Here is a 23,577-nt window from a genome sequence, read left to right on the forward strand (position 1 = left end):
TTTTCTTCCCAGAGGTCTTGCCTCATGCGAGTTTGTAATTTCTTCCTATCTACTGATGATTTTTTTCCTTTCTCAGTTGATCTTGCTGTTTTTCTTCCATCTTTCCTCTGTGGTTTTCACACTTATCTTGGTCTTCCTTGGTTCCTCAGACCCTCCATGTATGCACTGTCAGTTTTCCTCATCACTCATTACTTAAGTTTCTGCTTTAGTAGACTAGTGGGAGTCAAAATCTCAGATGCCTTCCTCCGAGGCCTGACAGATCGCATTATTAGGTGAATATATGGCGGGGCCTTTGTCAGAATGGATCCTTTCTTGCCCTGCCCAAGGACACTCAGATTCAATTTTTTAAAAACCAAACAAAGGACTTCCCTAGTGACGCAGTGGATAAGACTCCTTGCTCCCAGTGCAGGGGGCCCGGGTTCGATCCCTGGTCGGGAAACTAGAGCCCACATGTGTGCCGCAACTAAGAGTTCACCTGCCACAACTAAGGAGCCCAACTAAGGAGCCCGCCTGCTGCAACGAGGACCCGGTGCAACCAAATAAATATTAAAAAATAAAAAAGGCAAGACGAAACAATCAATTGATCTTTCTGCCAGTTTGCAAATCCTGCTAGCTATTATTTTGCATATTGGAATCTCTAAAACTTATCTTTGTAGGGCACAGTTTAGATGAATATAGATACTGATATAATGTCTTCATTTTGATTAATGTCCTAGGTGATTTTAGGCATGTTAATGGTTGAGAAACTGATGAGGGAGAGGATGGGGTATGGGGTGAAGGTCAGATGTTGTAAACCTTGCCTGCTCTGTTAAGGAGTGTGAACATTATTTCATGGGCCAGAGGGTTTAAGTGGGAGTGAAGGGGAGGAGGGGCTGTCATGATGAGATGATCTTTTCAGGGGCAGACCTATAACTGCAGTGGGGAAGGTGGATTTATGTAGACAGGGAAGAGGCCAGGAGATGTAGTGACCTAAGCCTCCAGTCCCCAAAGGAAGTTCTCCAGGTGGCCCTCTGGCACTGACATTGAGAACAGGTGTGAGGGGAGGTTCCCAGGGTTGTTGCACTAACAAATACCCAGGTTTGTCATGATTATTTGTTTCTTCATGTCTTTCTAGAACTTTCATTCCAGATTAGGTTTTATTTTGTTACTCATTTCTGGGGTAATTTTACATTGTTCAGATGTCACTTCCATTAAAGTACCTCCTGATCAGTTTCCATCATTGTTTTGAATTATTCAGGTGTTTTTGGCTTTTCAACTTCAATTAATCTTACTCATTAGTTTCATTACTTTCTCCTGGTTATTTTTCAGTTCTGGTTTTTTCTTTTTCTTTTTTATGTATTTGCTTTTAAAACTGTAAGAGCTGGCCATGGTAAAATGGAGAAATAGACATATGAAACAAGTTTTAAGGTTCTGATGACTTAATTATATGCAAATGAAGTCGTTTAAGAAGTGTCAAGGGAAAAAGTCACCAAAAACGAAAATGGATAAAAGTGAACTGACCGTTGAGAGCAGGGATTGGCAAACTGTGTTGCCAATTTGGCCTATTAGCTAATAATGTTTTTTACATTTTTAAAGTTTTTTTTTTCCGAAAGGAAGAATATGTGACTGAGAGCATGTGGCCTACAGAGTCTAAAAATATTTACTGTCTGATAGCCCATTAGAGAAAAAGTTTCTGACTCCTGCTTCAAAGAGCCCATCTTCACATAATTATACAACTTGAGAACTGAAAGTAATTTACTCGGTTTGAGTCTTTATGAGATGAATATTCCAAAGATGATTAGAGAAAAATGTTAGCTCCAGAAATGTTGGGGCAGCTGAAGAAAAAGACTAAACTTGTAAATAATAGGATATAAACCTAGATAAACAACTTAAAAATATAGGAGAAATCTTTATAGTGGGGGGGGAAGGAGATTGCTGTTTGATTGCTCGCTAGATGTATGCTGCATGCTTTGTATACGTAATCTCATTTATTTCCCTAATGTTGTGCAAAGAGGAGCACAAGCATCAGTATAATAAGGGGGAGTTTGCATTACTGGCATTTTATACTTGTCACTGGGAGCCTACAGAAAAGTAACATTCCAGTTGTCCTTAAAGGAGGAGACTGATAAAAGGTGTGTTTGGGGGGGGAGGGGATAGTTAGTGCTGGTGTTAAGTAGAAGACTAAGAAATACCCAGATTGATCAAGTCGACACAGTTCACATCTACATATTATACAAATATATATGGTATGTATATATATTCTTTCTTTTTCATACACAGAAGGTAGCGTAGTAATCACATTTCTACACTTTGCTTTTTTTTCAGTGAGCAAGTTATCTTGAAGGTTCTGTATAATGCTAGTAAATGCAGAACTGCTGACTTAGTTTTCCTGGCTTCATTGTATTCTGTTGAATGGCTGTTTTACGGTTTATTGAACTAACCTCACTGATGGACATTTAATTGGTTTTCATTTTTCTGCTATTTATAAACAGTGCTCCAGTGAACCCCTTGTACTTAGATTTACTTACATTTAAGTTTGGATTCTGCTCACAAAGAAAGATTAGTTAGCTGTGTACAGCAGAATGAGGTTAGTACTTTTACTGTGGTCTGCAAGGATAAAGTGAGGTGAGAAAGTTTGTCCCAATTCCGTTGGTTTAAATATGGACTGAAGTGTTGTTTCTGTAAGGATATCACTGATGACCTAGTGGGATCTGATTTGGAAATTTATTTTAATTTTTTTTTATAATGGAGTATAGTTGATTTACAGTGTTGTGTTAGTTTCACGTGTACGGCTAAGTGATTCAGTTATACATATACATATAGCCATTCTTTTTCAGATTCTTTTCCCATATAGGTTATTACAGAATATTGAGTAGAGTTCCCTGTGCTATACGATAGGTCCTTATTGATTATCTATTTTATATATAGTAACGTGTATATGGTAATCCTGGGATTTGCTTTTAAATGAGGAATGGTAATTATGTTTCTTTCTGTATCTGCAATTTTTCAAGCCTTTGTCAATTTTAAAATTGAGAATTTATTGGAATGATATTTGTGAAATTAAGACATTTTTCTGTAAGTAGAATAGAATAAATAGTTAATAATTATTGAGATGTTTTTAAAAACACTTCATTCATGATCTTAAAATAATTTAGTTGCTTCCTATCCTGTATAGCTTTCAGTTTCATAAAGTTCACAAAAGGTTATCTCTTTCCTTTTACATAAAATCCCTTTCTCATATCAGTTTACTTTCTCAATCTCTTTTTCTATTCTTAGCTTTGCTGATTTTTAAATCTTCCATTTATATTACAATAGGAAATGTTTATCTACTGGTGATGGAATTATGAGGGACTTCCACTTGTTTTTTTTTTTTTTGGTAAATCAAAGATACAAAATTTTTATACCTCTTTTTTTTTTTTTCTTGCGGTACGCGGGCCTCACTGTTGTGGCCTCTCCCGTTGAGGAGCACAGGCTCTGGATGCGCAGGCTCAGTGGCCATGGCTCACGGGCCCAGCTGATCTTCCTGCACCGGGGCACAAACCCGTGTCGCCTGCATCGGCAGGCGGGCTCTCAACCACTGCGCTGCCAGGGAAGCCCTATACCTCATTTTTGAACTTAGAAAAACTTAAGAAAAGTTTTACCTGAGAAGTAATACTTTATTTCTTATTTTGTAACCCAAGGTGTATGAGAATGCTGTTTAAGGTAGAGAAATGATTAAGCAACCCTAAATTTGATTTCTCCTCTGTTGTTCTCACAGCAGCTGGCTTGGTCTGTTAGATGCTTACCAAGTTCTGTGTCTTGTAGATCCTAAAAGTTCTTTGAGTGCAGGGTCCAGATCACCCTCATTTCTCTTAATGTCCTACATGCCTTGAGCAAGTAGGTGCTAAATGTGTTGAATTTATTTCTTTACTTTGTAAGCCTACCTGCAAAAACAGGAAGAATTTTAAAAAACTGCTTTGTAATTAGGCTTGGAATGTTTGGCTGATTTTAAAAATCCTCTTCAGCTGGGGGATATGGCATGAAGGATCGGGGCTGTAGTTTTGTCTTATGACAGTTTTTCTTAATTAACATGATTGGAGTTCCCATTAACTGGTTTAGAGCACAATGAAGATTAGCCTTTTAAACGTCTATTTCATCTCCTTAAAATTTAGTATTCTACACTATTTGTTGGAATGTTTTGAAGAGGGCTGCTCCACAGGGAGTCATGTTAGGGAGGTGGGATGTTTTGGATAACTAATTTGGGTTTTTTCCTGGCTATTTGAAGGATTTAATTACCAGAAGAGTTTCATTTTTCAGCACTATTTTTGTTTCAGTTCTTTGAAAATACATCACATACTTCCTTGCCCCATTAGACAGGCAGAATGTAACTAAACATAATTTAATGAATCAGGGCTACCATTCATTGTATGTAATGTGTCAGGGCTACCACAGGGCTGGATGGTGTGAAGCACTAAGGGGAACCTGAAGAGATCTTAGGGAGTTTGCTTTCTTATCTTACTCTCTTCCGTCACCTTCCTTTTATTTACTTATTCTTAAAATATCATTTGCTTCTTTTAAAAGTAGATGGAAGAATGACCTGGAAAGAGGAATATGGCCACCTTCCTGTAAACTTAGTGAATCAAAATTGAAGCAGCCTTTACGTTGTTGGTGTTTGTTTTCATTTGCTCTTAATAAAAGTCCTCTTTACCGTCTTCATCAAGGTCCTTTTGGCTTTTTCAGGTTCTGTGGTTTTAGAAATCATTTGAACATCAGTAATGTGATGTGCCACACTAGCCTTTGAGTCAGGGGCGGCCCACGTTTTCATTTTGTAAGCATTACATTTGTTGTTTAGGTGTAAGGCGATCCCTCTCTTAATTACCAAGAAAGTTTTCCACTTGCTGGTGAAGAAGGCTTTGGATTGTCATTGCTGTTTCATGGTTGCCTTTCAGTTCTCAGCTCTTCCTGCTTTCTTGATTCCACTCCCCTCGAATGCCCCAGAACCTTTACTTTAAGGCCAACACCAACCACAGATATCTTTTGTCCCATTGCAATACACTTGAAAATGTGTATGTTTTTGATTCTCAGTTCTTCATGATCTTGTGAATTTTTTATGACCATCCACACTCTTCTCCACGTGTCCTATTTTTCTGACAGGGCAGGGCAGGATGTTTGGGTGGTGGACTTCACTGTTCACGATAACTGCATTTTCTGGAAAAGTTTTCTTCTAGGCTGTCAAAATCTTAATGTAGGAAATGATGTACCTAGGAGACACTTACGGTTTTTTAAGGTGCATACAGTACAAAGTTTACACACAATTCAGTTAAGACTGAAGGGGAAGATGGCCTTCTGGGGGGTACATGTTGGGACAGGGCTCTGTGAATTAACTGCTGAGTTGGTACCTTCCTCCCCACTCCTCATCCGTACCCTGCCACCCATAAAAATGTGCCCCTTCAAATATTACTTATCTTGTACTGGTAGAAAACTGGAAAGTCTCAGTTATTAGAAATGTTGGCTGAATTCCTAATATAAAATTTTTAGAGCTGCTTTTATTTTTCAACTGGAAATAAACTTCCTTTCTTTGGTTTGTGTACAGGTTCTAGTAAATACTGCTTGCTGTGTTTTGATGTTGGTGGCTAAGCTAATCCAGTGTATTGTGTTTGGCCCTCTTCGAGTGAGCGAAAGACAGGTAAGTCCAGATAGCAAGGATGCATTCTTGTGACCAGATTAAAGAAAAAAAATTTTGGTATAATTTCAAACTTACAGAAGAGTTGTACAAATAATATGAAGAACTCCTATATAGACTTCATCCAGATTCAGAGTTATTAACATTTTTCCCCATTTACTCTAACAGTTGCCTTTTATTTATATATACATATTTTTTGTGATCCTTTTGAGAGTAAACTGGGGACATCATACCCCTTTAACCTCAAGTGCTTTAATATGTGTTTCCTAAGAGCAAGGACATTTTCTTATGTAACCATAGCACAGTGATCAAAATCAGGAAATTCAGCATTGATGAAATACTTTATATAGCCCACAATCCATATTTAATGTATCCAAGTTGTCCCAATATTGTTCTTTATAGCTATTTCCTCATGAATTTTATGAAGTAGTTTTAAAAGAATCTCAGACTTGTTTTAGTTTGAGTAATTGTATATATCATTCTTTAGAATATGGGTTCTTTTCCAAAGGAATTTACCGAGAGATTTTGGGTTTTCCCTTTGGAAAAGTGTATTAAGATTCATCATTCTACAAGCAGCGTTCAGGTGAGATAGTCTGACATTTGAACATTACTCTCAGAATGCATGTATGAGCAGGAGGTGCTTTCATTAAAGAATTAATGTCACAAGCATACTGTACAGATTGGCAGTTCCCCAAGGATTTTAGTGGATGGAGTGTAGAATAGTGTGTTTTAAAGTAAGAATTTAGAACTGGCCTTTAAAACAATAACATAGAAACAGAACTATATTGTACTTTATCTTATCCCAGTGGTAAGACACAGGAACCTACTACATTAAAAGTACAACAGTGGCCTCACCCCTTACGTATCCTTTTCAACCCAAATCTCTTGTTATTAAATCAGCTGAGGTCCTAGTTTAGAGTTGAAATGCATTTACTGTGTAATTGAGCCCTTGGATGCTATTAAGGGCAGGACTCTTTGTTTTCCCAGAAATTTTTCATTAGTGAGTATTCAGTACTTTCTCCAAAATATCGACTCCAGAGGTCTCCCAGATGGGATCAGTAGAACATAGAGGGTTTTTTGGTAGGATACAGAAGCTTTTTTTTGATGCTTCTTTCGTTTTCAAGAAGAACTTTTGACTTGTGGGCCAGAAATTGGTCAGGCCAGGCAAGCAACCTAATTGCTGGTGGATTGATCTGGCACCAGTGGGCCTTACATACTGCTTTCTTTTTCCTAAAATGTTAAATATCAGTTCAAAATTTACAGAAAATATAACCTTGGAGTATTATAGAGATTTTTCAAATACCTGGAGGTAATCATAATGGGCACATTTGTCACTCAACTCTACTTTCAGTTTTTTCAGTATAGATCGCGTCTTTCATGTTGTTCAGTGATGACAGTTTTTTGACCAGTGTCATCCAGTAGCATTTATTAAGCGCCGTTTTTTTTTTTTTTTTGCGGTACGCGGACCTCTCACTGTTGTGGCCTCTCCCGTTGCGGAGCACAGGCTCCGGACGCGCAGGCTCAGCGGCCACGGCTCACGGGCCCAGCCGCTCCGCGGCACATGGGATCTTCCCGGACTGGGACACGAACCCGTGTCTCCTGCATTGGCAGGCGGACTCTCAACCACTGCATCACCAGGGAAACCCTTAAGCACCGTTTTGAGTTAGAATGCTACAGAATTGACATGGGTTTACTCTCTGGGTGCTTAAACTTGAAGAAATAGAGTAATGCTAGAGGCAAAGACATTGACTACCTAAAATTGGACAAATATTCAACGGTTAAGTGGCAGTGTAGAACAAAGAATTTTTTAAATGCACTTACTGCCTACTATGGCACTTATCTAAGCACCGTACATATATTAACTTACTGAGTTACCCCAGCTATTTTATGAGATATACGCTGTTGTTATAAGACCCGTCTTATAGATGGGGAAACCAAAGCCTGGGGATTGTAAGTAACTTGCCCAAAGCCACACAGCAGATAGATGGTGGAGTGAAGGTTCAGAACCAGGACACAAAATGTTCTAGGTTCACTTCATGCTTTCCTGCCCCAGATCTGGAAACAGACATTCACCAAGGATTCCTAGTTCATTTTGTTCTCTGAACAAAGGGTGTACAGTCAGAGTACAGTGTTTTAAAGTTCTCAAAATAACTCTTATCTTTAAATAGTCACATTATCAATTTGTTCCACATGTAGGTTCAATTATTTCTGTTTTTATTCAATTTTGCTTTTCTTTCTAAGTTTTTGAATTTGTGAAACATTCACATGGTTCAAAACTATACATAAAAGTATACTTAGGAGCCATATTTTCATCCTTATCCTCTGCACTCAGTTGCCACCACTCCCACAGATGGCTTGAGGTATCTTTTAATATCTGTTGGCTAGACGCCCCTCATTGCCCTTTTTTTCAGGATAGTAAAGATTTTTAAAACTGGACATCCTCAGTGTAAGAAAGAGTACAGTGAAGCAGATATACTTCTGTGGGAGTGTACATTTATATAACTTCTTTGGAAATCAGATGGATGTTACTTATTAGAAACCATAACAATATCCGTAAGCTTTGATTCTGTAATGCTGAAAAAATAGAAACTTGTACAAAGATATTCATTGTAACATTTTCTGAATGGTGAAAAAAACATTTCGGTGTCCATGTGTAACCACTAAAGTGGTCTTATTCAGACAGTATTCATTGGCACTGGTAAGGTTCTCACAATATAAGTGAAATAAAAGTATACAAAAATCAATGTTTTACATTTAGGAAGAAAAATGCATAAAAATGTTAAGGCATCATTTTTGTTTTAATTTTCTTTGTACTTTTTCATACATTATTGATTATGGCTGGCAAATGAGCATATGTTATTTTTGAATCTGAAGGATGTTTAAAAAAAAAAGGAAGAAGAATGTCCAGTCTTTTTCTTTTGTTTGTTTTAAAAATCTAGAGAGTAGAAGTATTAAAAATGATACTTGTAGCTCTCACCATTCTTTTTTATTTTGTGTTAGAAGTATATGTATTATTAATACATAAGGTACTAAACTAATATCACTCCCCTTTTAATGGCTAAAATTTCATAACTAAGGAATTCAATCCAAAATCTATAGATTACTTTCTAGGTGGCTTCCCTTTATTCTTCAGAGGGCTCATTTTTTCTTTGCCTTCTATGGATATTTTCTTGTGGACAAGTGTTAGAAAGCTGAGAATAGACTATTTTCTCCTTAGAAGCCAGCTTTTGTTATGTTACCTTCTCCTTGAATGGGTTAGGTATAATGGTAATCACCTTTATAAATATTTTTCTTTTTAGCACCTCAAAGACAAGTTTTGGAATTTCATTTTCTACAAGTTCATTTTCATTTTTGGTGTGCTGAATGTCCAGACAGTGGAAGAAGTGGTCATGTGGTGCCTCTGGTTTGCTGGACTGGTATTTCTGCATCTGATGGTTCAGCTCTGCAAGGACCGGTTTGAATATGTAAGTTTTTAGCCAAGCTCTTTTCCTGCTTAGGCACACATTTGCCAGGTCTGAATTGTGTAATATGAATGAGCCGTGACACACATGTGCAGGATAGCTCTCCCAGGGAAGGCTCCTGGATCAGGTACCTCCTACCTGTTTCTTGAGGAACTTTCTGCAGCAGCCAAGGAATGCAGGAGCAGTGTCCCCTAGGGAGGTTTCCTTCCCCTCCCCAGTAGTGTTGCATTACAGCCCCCGTGAGGTCAAATCACCTACACAAACTGTTTTGATCACAGTGCAAGGAAACTTTAATATATAAACTGAAAAAAAGCTGGTCTCTTCCAGACGTTTTCTGTTCTAATCTCCTTCCATTTTCCCCCTTCTTACTCTGGTTCTTGGAGCCCTTCTTTCTGACTAGCTTGCATTGTTTCCACCCTGGGCCAGGGCTGAATTAGCTCTCTTGGCTTCCTTGGTCCCTGGAGAAGTGAACCTTTTCTGCCTGGGTACAAGATCTGCCTCTTGGCTTCAGAGTTGTGTGGGTGAATCTTCATTTGTTAGTAGTCCTGAACTAATCTCGTGGATCCCCAGTAAATGGACGCCTACAATCCTGCCCCTCCATTAAACCCACTCCACAACCCTGCTTGCCCCTTTCTTTACCCAGTCCTCATGGACCGTGGTGGTCCTTGCACGTCTGTGTGAGTTAATCTCAGTTCCAAAGCCTTCAGCTGTTTCATAATTCAGCCCCCATCCCAGGCCATGGACAGGCGCTTCTGACCTCCCCGACTGGTTTGGTATCTACACCTTCCTGCTCAGGAGTCACAGCTCCAGGCCTTCCTTGCCAAGCTGTATACTGTTAACATAGCATTATGGTAGTAGTCAGTCTGCACCTGGATTACGCTTCAGTTGTCCTAGCCGTGAACGGGCTAGGAATGTCCTCCCAAGTGACTTTGAGGGATTAGGGCTAGAACAAAATTGTGAAAGAACACAACAGAATGTGGTGCTGCCCTGTTGAAGTTGAGTCCTGTTGAAGCCAGAAGAGAGAATTACATTTCTTTGGCAAATTGTTTCTAGAGGTTTATAATCCCACTGGTAGGAGGATCCTTGAGAATTTGAGAGGCAAGCATAATGTATATTCCATAAATTAAATGATAAAGATCTCAAAATATCAGCTCATACTCATATTTAGGTTGGTTGGAGAATTTTGACCATCTGGTAATGGGATACTTTTCGGCTTCCATTTGGCTGTGCGGCTACGCACAGACCTCCAAGCAAAGACACCAAGGTTAACCTTGAGTTTAATTAACACTGCCATGCTTAGTCAGGTTTAATTAACACTGCCATGCTGAAGAGTGAGCTTCCTTCTCCTGTTTTGCATTTTTAGCTTTCCTTTTCTCCCACCACACCGATGAGTAGCCATGGTCGAGTTCTGTCTCTACTGATTGCTATGCTGCTTTCCTGCTGTGGATTAGCAGTTGTCTGTTGTGTCACAGGCTACACCCATGGGATGCACACATTGGCTTTCATGGCTGCAGAGGTAAGATGCAGAGATGGGCTTTTGCTCTGATTATGTTCCTATGTGTTTTCAAGGAAGCTAGAGGATTATTGACAGATTATTTTCACCCACGGTGGATATCTGGTCTTCATTTTAACAAGCATTTTTTGACTTCCTTCGTTTGGGGTTGGGTATTGGTACTGATTGCTTTTACATATGTTATTTCACGTAATCCTTGCTACAACATAATAAAAAGTACAGTTGACCCTTGAACAACGTGAGTTTGAACTTTGTGGGTCCACTTATACATGGATATTTTTCAGTAGTAAATTCTACAGTACTACATGGTCCCTGGTTGGTTGAATCCACAGATGCAAAGGAACTGGATACGGAGGCCCGACTATAAATCATATGGGGATGAACTCCCATATTGCCCAAGGGTCAACTGTAATTATTTTTGCCGACATTTATATAGTGCTTACTATATGCTGGGGATTGTTCTAAATACCTTACATATATTGACTCATTTTATTATTCCTGTTTATTAATGGGGAAACGGGCATGGAGGGTGAAGTGAATTGCTTAAAGTTCCAAAGTGGCAAAAGTAGCACAATCCAAGTTCTGTGACTTCCAAGTGGGAAGAGTTTTCTCCTTAAGATATTGTAAACAATTAGTAAGGAAATATCCTGTAATTGGTTATTTCAGATAGGCCATAAATTAAGATTTTATAGAATAATACAATATATATGCAAACTGTATTCATTGTTTTGAAAGAATAATCTGAGATATTCATGTATATTTTAAAATTTACTTTTAAACCCTTTCTGAAAATACTAATTTCTGTTCAATAGAAATCAAATTTTTTTGTATGTTCTTTATATTCAGTGGCTATATTTGCTTTTTTCCTCAGGCCAAAGGCAAAGTACTTTTATCTTGTCCATAATTGCTATTATTAATGGAAAAATGAAATAATAGATATCTAATATCAATATCAGTAGATAGCTAATATCAAAATACTGAGTTTGAACTACTAATTGGGAATTGTTAGAATAGGGTTAAAATTTATTTTGCTTAATAGCATTCATTTCAGAGTATAATATAGTAGTGTAAGAAAAATAAGGAAAGAACATTTAAGTACTTAATAAAAACATTTGCAATCCTAGTTGAATACTTTCTGTATGTGAAAGGTATACACATGTAAAAAAATATGTTTAAAATTTTATTTACTCTGACGTTAATTAGTTTGCTTTAGATATATTTTACTATAAATCACCATTTGAATGATACTGGGTTTTCCTTTTTTGTTTCTCTAACTTTTAATTAGTATTAGGCCAAAGTTTGAAAAAAGGTATACCTAAAATTAAAGACATTTGAAATAGGTCTGTTGGGTCATAGGGCATATTTTAATTTTAGCTCATCAATTTTTTTAAGATAATTTATGTTACAGATTTGATATTTTGAACTAAATCATATTTTTATGTTTATAGTGTTTCTCTTCTATGTAAAATATTTTCCATTTGTAAACGGGAGTTTCCTGATCTCAAACGTAAAGAATGTTAACAGTTTTATTCTGCTAGATTAAGAAGAAATTTTTCTTAGTTTCTTTAATGCAGAATACTATGAGGGTCTTATTTTGTTATTGATTTCCTTCATCTGTTTTCTTCTGCGTGGGTGAAGGGGGTGCAGAAAGCATTATATAGAGAGCAGGGATTCATATCTAGGATAGTAGTACCTAAGCTGTACCTTGGGTATAGGGTCACCAAGTATTCAGACACCCTCTTAGGATAATCAATTATGGTGACTTAATGCAGTATAAAATATAAGTGATTGTCAAACTCAGTGACCTCAAGATTGTAGAAGGCATGCCCAGGAGATGGACAGGTGTAATTGGTTGCCACCTATTAACAGGAAAATGCTCAATATAAGTTGTTTCTAGGTCATGAAAATATTCCATGGAAATTTGAAGCACATGAAATAAAATGGTCGGTAACTTGCTTTTTTTTCGTTCAGTTTTAATGAGATATAATTGACATACAGCACTGTATAAGTTTAAGGTGTACAGCGTAATGACTTGACTTACATTTGTTGTGAAATGATTACCATGATAAGTATCATCGCATATTCATACCCCCAAAAATGTTTTTTACCCTGTGATGGAAACTCTTAGGATTTACTCTCTTCACAACTTTGAATTATACCATACAGCACGGTTAACTAGAGTCATCATGTTGTACATTACATCCCCAGGACTTATTTATCTTATAACTGGTATCTTGTGACTACCCTCCTTCAAGTCCCCGACCTCCAACCTGATGTTTTTTTTTTTTAAAGAAGATGTTGGGAGTAGGAGTTTATTAATTAATTAATTTATTTTTGCTGTGTTGGGTCTTCATTTCTGTGCGAGGGCTTTCTCTACTAGTGGCAAGCAGGGGCCACTCTTCATCACGGTGCGCGGGCCTCTCACTATCGCAGCCTCTCATGTTGCGGAGTACGGGCTCTAGACACTCAGGCTCAGTAGTTGTGGCTCACGGGCCTAGTTGCTCCGCGCCACGTGGGATCCTCCCAGACCAGGGCTTGAACCCGTGTCCCCTGCATTAGCAGGCAGACTCTCAACCACTGTGCCACCAGGGAAGCACCCCAACCTGATTTTTAATTGAACTGAGAACTTTTATCACTTTGTAAAAGTAAATTTGGTCTAAGCAATCCTAAATTTTACTAAAAAGAAAAAAAATCTCTCTTTTTTTAAATAGTCTCTTCTTGTGACAGTGAGGACTGCTCATGTGATTTTACGGTGAGTAGCAATTTGGGAGGGTGGTGATGGAGGTCTACTCATACAGTTGATTTTAAGATACAGCATATAAAAAATTTATAAAAATGTGACTGTAGTATATCATGTTTAAAACAAATTCAATTGTAACAGTAAATCATTAACATGATTCTTCTCTATTCACTGCAGATATGTAATTCACCTCTGGGACCTCAACCACGAAGGAACGTGGGAAGGAAAGGGAACGTATGTCTATTACACAGATTTTGTCATGGAGCTCACTCTGTTGTCCCTGGACCTCATGCATCATATTCACATGTTGGTAAGTTTCCCAGAGGGAGCTCTAACAGACAGCCAAGTGTTTTAGAATCAGGAACCCTGTTTAGTACAGCGTTTGACAGGTGAAACATTTGTGGATGACCCACTTAAAGACTGTAAAAACGACGCAGCTGTTCTCCACCCTTTTTTTCCCTTTTTTTTTTTTTTTTCTGGCCAACAGGTATAAAGCAGTGTGGAATGAGTTTGGTGCCCAGCTCAGGAGGTGTTTGCTGTCTAGACGTAGGTGACTCTGCTGACCAAGTCAGTAGATAATGCTTTTAGCATGAAATTAAGGGAATTCCTCTCCTCATAGTTTCTGTGGCTTCTAATATTTAATAGTTACTTTGTAGGTGGTAAAGGGAATTTCCACAGTGTTAGCTACTTCATGGATTCATAAATTTTCTATCTTTGTAATTAAAAACAAAGTCTTTATTCTTAATTCCTCCTACTTCATTGTTTACATTTTACTTTGGTGTGCAAGAAATCACCATGCTGAAAACCTGCTTCATTGGTTTAGCACTTCAGTGATCTGTGAATGGCGAGAATCAACATATTTGGTGGGCAATTTATTTAAATTGTAAGCCTATCAAAGTAGAATTTAAAAATTTTCGGGTTAAACGTAGAGCATTTCTATAAGTCTACTTTTTAAAAGTAACTTTCAGGGCTTCCCTGGTGGCGCAGTGGTTGAGAGTCCGCCTGCCAATGCAGGGAACACGGGTTCGTGCCCCGGTGTGGGAAGATCCCACATGCCGCGGAGCGGCTGCGCCCGTGAGCCATGGCCGCTGGGCCTGTGCCTCCGGAGCCTGTGCTCCGCAACGGGAGAGGCCGCAACAGTGAGAGGCCCGTATTCCGCAAAAAAATAAAAAATTTAAAAAAATAAAAAATAAAATAGAAGTAGCTTTAACAAAAAAAGGCCCCCCCCAAACAAATATCCAGAGATAACTGTTGACATTTTGTTGTGTTTACTGCTTCTTTATATATTCAAATCCATACATTCATCAATGGAGCTTGTGTATTGGGCATATAGTTTTGGCTTTTTGTAGCTAGTATATTATGTACATCTTCCTATGCTAGCAACAATTCTTTTTTTTTTTTTTTTTTTTTTTTTTGCGGTACACGGGCCTCTCACTGTTGTGGCCTCTCCCGTAGCGGAGCACAGGCTCTGGACGCGCAGGCTCAGCGGCCATGGCTCACGGGCCCAGCCGCTCCACGGCATGTGAGATCTTCCCGGACCGGGGCACAAACCCATGTCCCCTGCATTGGCAGGCGGACTCTCAACCACTGCGCCACCAGGGAAGCCCTAGCAACAAAATTCTTCTAAATCATTTTAATACCTTTAAGATAAAACTTCCACTGCATAGAGGTGCAATGATTTAATTGGAATATACCATACAGCACTGTTAAAACTATAGTCATCATGTTGTACGTCTATCCCCACTATGTATTTATCTTATAACTGGAAGTTTGTACCTTTTGACCACCTTCCTCCTATTCCCCCACCCCCAGCCATTGAACAGCCTGCTCCCATAATAGAATATTTAGACTGTATTCAGTTGTTTGCTACTTCACATCTTTGCACATACCTTTTTTGGTCACATATTAGTTTTTTTAAAGTACTTTTATCCTTTTTCACTTAAATATTATTTTCCCATGTAATTAATCTTCAAAATGTTATATATAAAATATAATAATAAGCTATAATTTTTTTTACAATAAATATAATGAGTATATAATGTTACATTATATGAGTTTACAGTATAATTATTCCCCTACTGGGCATTGTGTCCATTTCCTGATTTTCTGTTTTATAATTGCATGGAGGGGCATCATTTTCATAAAACTTTAAAATTTCTGATTAGTTCCTCAGGAAAGATTGCTGTTGATGGAATGACTAGGCCAAAGAGTTTGTACATTGTTCAGGGTAGTGAGAGAAATATGCACATTTGCTTTCTGAATGACTGCTCCAGTTCACCTTCGCCCACAATTCAGAGCTTCTGTTGCATACCTCACTCTCAGCAGTAGCAAGTTCACATTCACTTTTATTGTATATTTTATTCTCTTTCCCTCTTGTTAAGTTATTTGGCAACATCTGGTTATCCATGGCCAGCTTGGTCATCTTTATGCAGCTGCGTTACCTGTTTCATGAGGTACAACGTCGAATCCGCCGGCACAAGAACTATTTGCGAGTGGTTGGAAACATGGAAGCCAGGTAAGTAAGCACAAGTTGACGTTGCTCATGTTGACTCATTTGAGATCTTTAATAATAATAGATCCCAGATTATATGAGAACCTGCTTTTGTAAACTGTTAACGGAATAGTGAAGAGTATAGGCTCTGGAGTCAGACTGCCTGGGTTTGAAGCCCCACTTAGTTGCCGTGTGATTTTGGGCAATTTACTTACCTCCCTGTGCCTCAGTTGCTTAAGTCTAGGGATGATAGCAGAACCTTCTTCCTGGAACTGTTGGGAGGATTCAATGGGATAATGAAAGTAATATTACTTAGAACAGTACTGGGTACATAGTACGTGCTCAGTAAAGATTAGGTTCTTTTATTAGGTCATTATTTTTATCATCATTATTATTAAATGGATGTTTCCTTTGGCTTCTGCCCTTTTTCTTCCTTACGCATGCGTGCTCACACACACATACTCCCTCTCATACTCTTAACCTCAGTGGAGGAGGTACTACCTTGCCATCCTGAGGCTAAACCAAGCCTGAAAGTGTGAGATCAATGGGTATCCTTTTTGTGTCCAAGGGAACAGTTTGGCTCTCTGAGGGGTCTTAACTCCTCTGATTTACCCAGAAATGTTCGCTTAAGTCATCACTAACAGGAGCCGTTGTTAAGACAGAGTCAGTTTCTGTGTATAGATTTCTTGCTGTTTGGTGGGCTATGAAGAGAATGCAGGTGTAGTGTTTTTCGTGGGTGGAGAATTTTTACTGAACACGATTCCTCTGTAACTGTGCTGTTAAAGGTGAAGTCTATGAAGTAAGTGGTGCTCGGTATTTGTGCGTGGAATTGACGGAGATCCCTGCCAGTTGCACTTTGTTTTTTGCAGGTTTGCGGTTGCAACTCCAGAGGAGCTGGCTGTCAATAACGATGACTGTGCCATCTGCTGGGACTCCATGCAGGCTGCGAGGAAACTGCCCTGTGGACATCTTTTCCACAAGTAGGAGCTTTGCAAAGGGTCACATGGGACTGGTGTTTTGTCCAGGGGCATGTGGGTGCTTTTTGTGCTGGGGCTTAAGACCAGCCTTAGCCAAGGAGTGGGGACGTTCCCTCAGACTGGCCGTGGTGCTGGTACTGAGTGGGATGGGGAGCCTGGGTGTGTCTTCCTTATTCCTCAGCCTCTTCCCTACACGGCAGGACTGTTCCCCACTCACAGGTTGCCATCTTAGTTTCTGGGTGTGTTAGTTATCTTCATATTTCTTCTCCATTTAAGTTCTGAGATATAGCAAATACGCCTGTAAGACTTAAAGGGGTGGGGGGATCCTTGCTTTCTAACAGCTTATTCCCTATTCTTACCCTGGTGAGAATATATATCTTTGCATTTTGTACATGCCCTAAGGCAACATAAAAAAACACACCAGGGAAGTGTGCTGAGATGGGGATCAGATGAGAAGCACTAAGCAGTCCAGAACTGTGACTGTGTTATCAGGAATTAGAAAATGGGATCTTCTGCAAACCTTCATGACTGGACTAGATCTGTGTGTGGTACAGGTTGTTCCGTTCTCACAGAGTCCTGTTGTCTCTGTTGTAGTCCTCACTGCCTTATATTATTCATTTTTAGAGATCTCACAGGAAATGTGTCTGTCTAGCCTAGATCATTCTGTTTATAGATTGGATGTTTTTGGTGTTGATGGACCTTGAGGTATCTTTTGGCCTTTTGTATCTGTGGTCAATTTTGCATATTGAGAAAGTTATAATCTTTACATCTTTAATCTTCCTTTCCTTATTTTGTATTCCCAAATAGTTTTTCTTCTCCTTTTTAATATTACAAGGACTTTGGAGCTGGAGTATCAGTAACTCAACACATTTCTTTCTTTCTTTCTTTCTTTTTTAATGTGCTGGGTGCTGTGTTGGGTTCTGGGGAATTAAATTAAAATGACAGATGTGGTCTTTGCTTTCACGAAGCTTTCAGCCTAATGGAGGAGACTGACATGAATTAACCACACGTGTTTATGAGCATGTAATGATGAATTGAGATAAGTGCTCTAAAGAAAAGGAACGTGGTCCTTGAGAGCTTGTAACAAAGGAACCTGACTCCCACCTGGAGAAAGTGACTCTTGATGATGAGTAGGAGTTAAGTCAGCAGAAGAAAGGATCAGGTGGAAGAGCAGTTGAGACAGAGGGAACATGTCTGTAGCAGGAGGGAGTGTGGCGTATCCAAAGAATTAAAGAGAACCCATGTGGCTGGAGCTCAGAATGTCAGAGGAGGAGTGGTGTTTGCTGAGGCAGGAGAAGCAGGCATGAGCGACCCTGCAGGGGCTTGAGGGCCACTTGACGGGGTTAAAGTGGGGGCTCGGGGTCAGGGATGCAGTTTGAAAAGATCAGGGGGACTAGTTAGTAAGGGCTGCAGTGGTTCGGGTATGTGCTGAGAGGAGTGTGGATTGGTGTGGTGGAAGTGGAGCTGGAGGAGGGTGGACAGACGTGAGAAGGATTAGGAAGCACGTGGTGCTAGATTGGCTGTGAGAAAACGAGGAATATGAGGCGTTGGGGATTCTCCTAGTTTTGCAGCTGTGCGACTGGATGGGTAGTGGTGCTGATTGATGAGGTTGGAAGACCAGAGAATTCACACACATTTCTGAAAAAACTTTCAGGTAGTTCCTAAGGAGCTTGGGGACAGTTTGGAAGACTAACTCAAAAGAGAGTGTATTTCACCCCAGAAGAAATGTTTTCAATCACATGATTAGATTAATTTTAGGATTTAATGTTTTTGGTTGAGGCAAAATTCACATGACATACAATTAACCATCTTAAAGTATACAATTCAGTGGCATTTCGTGCAGTCACAGTGTGGTGCAGGCCACCGTTCTTCTCTAGTTTCGAAACCTTTTCATCACTCCAGAGTAGTACCTCATAGTCGTTAAAGTGAGTCACTACCCACTCCTCCCTCCCCGTGTTACCTGGCAGTCACTAATCTGCTTTCTGTCTCTGTGGATTTGCCTCTTCTGGACAGTTCATGTGAAGGAAATCATATAATATGTGACTTTTTTGTGACTGGCTTCTTTTACTGAGCATAGAGTTTTCAAAGTCATCCAAGTTGTAGCATGTATCAGTACTTCATTTCTTTTTATGGCTGAATTTAAATTCTTTAAAATAATAAACAATTTGTTTATCCGTTCTTCCATTGATGGACATTTGGGTTATTTCCACTTTTTAGCTATTGCAAATAATGCTGCTATAAACATTTGTGAACGGGTATCCGTTTGAGTACCTGATTTTCTTTTAGGTATATACTTAGGAGTGGAATTGCTGAGTCACAGGGTAATTCTATGTTTAACTTCTTGAAGAACCACCAGACTTAGCCACAGCAGCTGCACCATTTTATATCCCATCAACAATGTATGAAGGTTCCAATTTCTTCACATCCTCACCAATATGTATTTCTGTTTTTCTTATTATAGCCAACCTAGTTGGTAGGAAGTGGTGTTTCATTATGGTGGGTTTTTTATTTTTAATTAATTAATTTATTTTTGGCTGCATTGGGTCTTCGTTGCTGTGCGTGGGCTTTCTCAAGTTATGGCGATTGGGAGCTTCTCTTCGTTGTGGTGCGTGGGCTTCTCATTGCGGTGGCTTCTCTTGTGGAGCACGGGCTCTAGATGCGCAAGCGTCGGTAGTTGTGGCTCACGGGCTTTGTTGCTCTGCGGTATGTGGGATCTTCCTGGACCAGGGCTTGAACCTGTGTCCCTTGCATTGGCAGGTGGATTCTTAACTACTGTGCCACCAGGGAAGCCCTATGGTGGGTTTTTTAAAATGATAATTCTCAAATGTTATGCTTTCATTGTGGTAAAAAAATACATACATAACGTAAAATACATAACATAAAATTTAGCTTTTAACCATTTTTTTAACCATTTTAAAGTGTGCAGTTTAGTGGCGTTAAGTACATTCACATTGTTGTACAACCTTCACCACCATCCATTTCCAGAACTTTTTCATCTTCTGAAACTGAAACTCTGTACCCATATAACACTAACTCCTCAATCTCCCCTTCTCCCCAGCCCTTGGCAGCTACATTCTATTTTCTGTCTCTATGAATTTGACTGCTCTCACACAGTAGCACATCGTACAATATTTGTCCTTTTATGTCTGGCTGTTTCACTTAGTATGATGTCTTCAAGGTCCATCCATGTTGTAGCATGTGTCAGAATTTCATTCCTTTCTAAAGCTGAAAAATATTCCATTGTGTGTATATATCACATTTTGTTTATCCATTCCTCTGTTGATGGACACTTGGGTGGTTTCTACCTTATGGCTATCGTGAATAATACTGCTGCGAACGTGGGTGTACAAATTTCTTTTCAAGACCCTGCTTTCAATTCTTTTGGGTATATACCCAGAGGTGGAATTGCTGGATCATATGGTAATTCTATGTTTAATTTTTTGAGGAACCATCATACGGTTTTCCATAGCGAGTACACCATTTTACATTTTATACTAGATAATAGCCATCCTGAGGTGTAAAATGGTCTCTCATTGTGGTTTTGATTTGCATTTCTTTAATGACCAATAATGCTGATCATTTTTTCACATGCTTGTTGACCATTTGTGTATCATCTTTGGAGAATATCTATTCAAGCCAAATTATCCTATTTTAATTGGGTTGTCTTTCTGTTGATGAGTTGTAAGAGTTCTTTATGTATTCTGGTTACTAAACCCTTATCAGATGTATGATTTGTGAATATTTTCTCCCATTCTATAAAGTCCTTTCACTTTTTTCTTGGTAATGTCCTCTGATGCACACGTTTTAAATTTTTAAAGAAATCCGGTTTACCTATTCTTTCTTTGGTAGGTCATACTTTCAATGTCAAATCTAAATCCATTGCCAAATCTGGGGTCATGATAATTTTTTTCTAATAGTTTTATGGTGTTAGCTCTTACATTTAGGTCATTGATCCATTTTGAGTTAAATTTTGTACATGAAGTGAGGGTAAGGGTCCAACTTCATTATTTTGCTTGTGGCTGTCCAGTTGTCCCAGCACCATCTGTTGAAGAATCTCTTTTTTTCCCCATTGAATGGTCTTGGCATCCTTGGCAAAATCATTTGGCCATAGACGTTTGAGTTTATTTCTGGACTCTCAATTCTGTTCCATTGGTCTATATGTCTATCTTTACTCCAGTACTATGCTGTTTTGATTACTGTAGCTTTGTAGTAAGTTGAAATTGGGAAATGGTGCATCTTCCAACTTTTTCTTTTTTTATATGTTTTGGTTATTTGGGGCTATTTGCAATTCTATATGAATTTGAGGAGCCGCTTTTCCATTTTTGCAAAAAAGGCCATTGAAATTGAATAGGGATTGCATTGAAACTGTAGATTACTTGGGGGGAAGATTGCTATCTTAACAATATTGTTTTCCAGTTCATGAACATGGGATTCCTTTCCTTTTATGTAGGTCTTTTTTAATTTCTTTCAGCAATCTTTTATAGTTTTTAGTGTCAAGTCTTTCATCTCCTTGGTTACATTTATTCCTAGGCATTTTATTCTTTTGGATACTATTGTACATGGAATTGTTTTCTTAATTTATATTTTGGATTGTTCCTTGCTGGTGTATAGAAACATAACTGATTTTTCATGTTGCTCTTTTTTTTTTTTTTTTTTTGCGGTACGCGGGCCTCTCACTGTTGTGGCCTCTCCCGTTGCGGAGCACAGGCTCCGGATGTGCAGGCTTAGCGGCCATGGTTCACGGGCCCAGCCGCTCCGCGGCGCGTGGGATCTTCCCGGACCGGGGCACAAACCCATGTCCCCTGCATCAGCAGGCAGACTCTCAACCACTGCGCCACCAGGGAAGCCCCATGTTGCTCTTTTACTGTGCTGCTTTACTGAATTTGTTTATTAGTCTTATGGTAGTTTTTTGTGTGTGTGTGTATTGTTTAGGGTTTGTGTTGCTTAGGAATTTGTCCATTTTATCTGTATTATCTAATTTGTTGGAGTACAATTATTTCTAGTATTCTGTTTTAATCCTTTAAATTTCTGTAAGGTTGGTAGTAGTAGTCACACTTTCATTTCTGATTTTAGTTATTTATATTTTCTCTCTTAGTCTAGCTAAAATTTGTCAGTTTAGCTTTGATGTTTTCAAAGAACCAACTTTTGGTTTCATTGATTTGCTCTATTGTTTTTCTATTCTCTATTTCATTTATTGCTGCTTGAATCTTTATTATTTGCTTCCTTCTGCTGGCTTTGGGTTTCATTTTCTCTTTTTCTAGTTCCATAGGTTATAAAGTTAGGTTGTCGTTTTGAAATCTGTTTTCTTTTTAGGCGTTTTTAGCTATAAATTTGCCTCTGAGCATTACTTTTGCTGTATCTCATAAGTTTTGGTATATTGTGCTTTTGCCTCTGTTTTCTTTTGTCTCAAAATATTTTCTAACTGCCCAAGTGATTTTCTCTTGACCTAGTGGTTGTTTAAGAGTTAGGATTTAATTTTTAAAACACCTGTCTGCCTGGGGTTGAGTGAGCAAACAATTGTTAGGATCTCTTCTTGGTTTGCTTTACTTTATAGCTTTGGTTAATAGATTGGGGCAGGATTGTATGATAATAATCTATGACAGATTCATTTGCCATAAAGCTAAATGTCTAGATTTCAACAGATTATAGCTAGATAATTTGTTGCTGTAGGAGATGTCTTTGCAAGATTTCAGAGTCCAGTAAATATTTAATTACATTTAAGTGTCATACTTAGAGAAGAAAGAATCCTTCAATAGAATATTATAGTTACATAGAAATACAACTGTTTTCTCTGAAGTTTGGTTTCTTTAGCTGTGGAAGTTTGGCTTTTTTTTTTTTCCCAAGGAAGGCAACTATATCTGACCAGTTGTACTCACTTGGAGTTTTTAGGCTATTGTACATAATGTGGGAGGTTTTTGCAGAGTATGAAGTAAAATTAGATTTGCTTATGAAAAGTGTGTCACAGGTAGCATTATTGGAAGGCAAAGATTTTACACATTTTGGTAGTCTCCCACAAGGCTGATTTTACTAGAGGTGTGATTTAACGGTGTTCATTAAGGGGAAATGAACTTTAAAAAATATAATCATTTATTTGGCTAATAGTTACATGATCACAAACAGAAATTACAGGTACTTTATTGTTTCAAAATGTGATAGAGTTGAATGTACACATTCATTATTTTGGAACATTACTGTCATACATTGTTCCAGCAGAGAGAGAGTAAGAAGTAGCTTCATCTTGGCCTCTGGGAAAGTTTTGGTACTTAAGTACCATTTGGTTGCTAGAGACGCTGAGGATCATCACGTTTTAGTGAGGTTCTCCTGTGTAACCTTATGTGTGCACATGTTCCCAGATACTAAAAAAAAAAAAAAAGGCACAGAGGAAGTAAGCATTTTTATTCAGTGCCTTGTTGAACTCTTAGAAGAAAGATAATATATTATTATGGAACGGAAGGCCCCTTGAAATCTTAGGAGAAAGATAAGTATTATTATAAATTGGGAAGGGACCTTGGAGATCACTTCATCCAACCTTCTCATTTTTTTTTTTTTTAGTATACTTCCTTTAATGGGCAGTATTTATTGAGAGACTACCTTAAATAGGGCATTATCATCTCCTGAAAAAGGGCACAAGCAGCTTTTCAGCCTGGTTGGGAAAGCAGAATACAAATATAAGAGGGTTGAAGAAGTTGGGATTATGGACGTAAGGTTGTAGGTATGCTGGGTGAAGACAGAAGTAAGGCTCTGGGGGGGTGTG

The 23,577-nt window shown here is 38.6% G+C and overlaps 1 protein-coding gene across 1 annotated transcript in view; it reads left to right on the top strand.

Moving 5' to 3' along the window:
• Positions 1-23,577, top strand: part of AMFR (autocrine motility factor receptor) — a 40,641-nt gene that overhangs the window by 2,134 nt on the left and 14,930 nt on the right. The window contains exons 2-8 of the mRNA XM_060131669.1: positions 5,552-5,644; positions 8,941-9,105; positions 10,466-10,618; positions 13,327-13,367; positions 13,533-13,665; positions 15,737-15,870; positions 16,716-16,826. Coding sequence (XP_059987652.1) covers positions 5,552-5,644; positions 8,941-9,105; positions 10,466-10,618; positions 13,327-13,367; positions 13,533-13,665; positions 15,737-15,870; positions 16,716-16,826 — 830 coding nt within the window. The remainder of the gene's footprint in view (positions 1-5,551; positions 5,645-8,940; positions 9,106-10,465; positions 10,619-13,326; positions 13,368-13,532; positions 13,666-15,736; positions 15,871-16,715; positions 16,827-23,577) is intronic.

The sequence above is a fragment of the Lagenorhynchus albirostris genome, chromosome 19 (assembly GCF_949774975.1).
Source record: "Lagenorhynchus albirostris chromosome 19, mLagAlb1.1, whole genome shotgun sequence".
NCBI lineage: Eukaryota > Metazoa > Chordata > Mammalia > Artiodactyla > Delphinidae > Lagenorhynchus > Lagenorhynchus albirostris.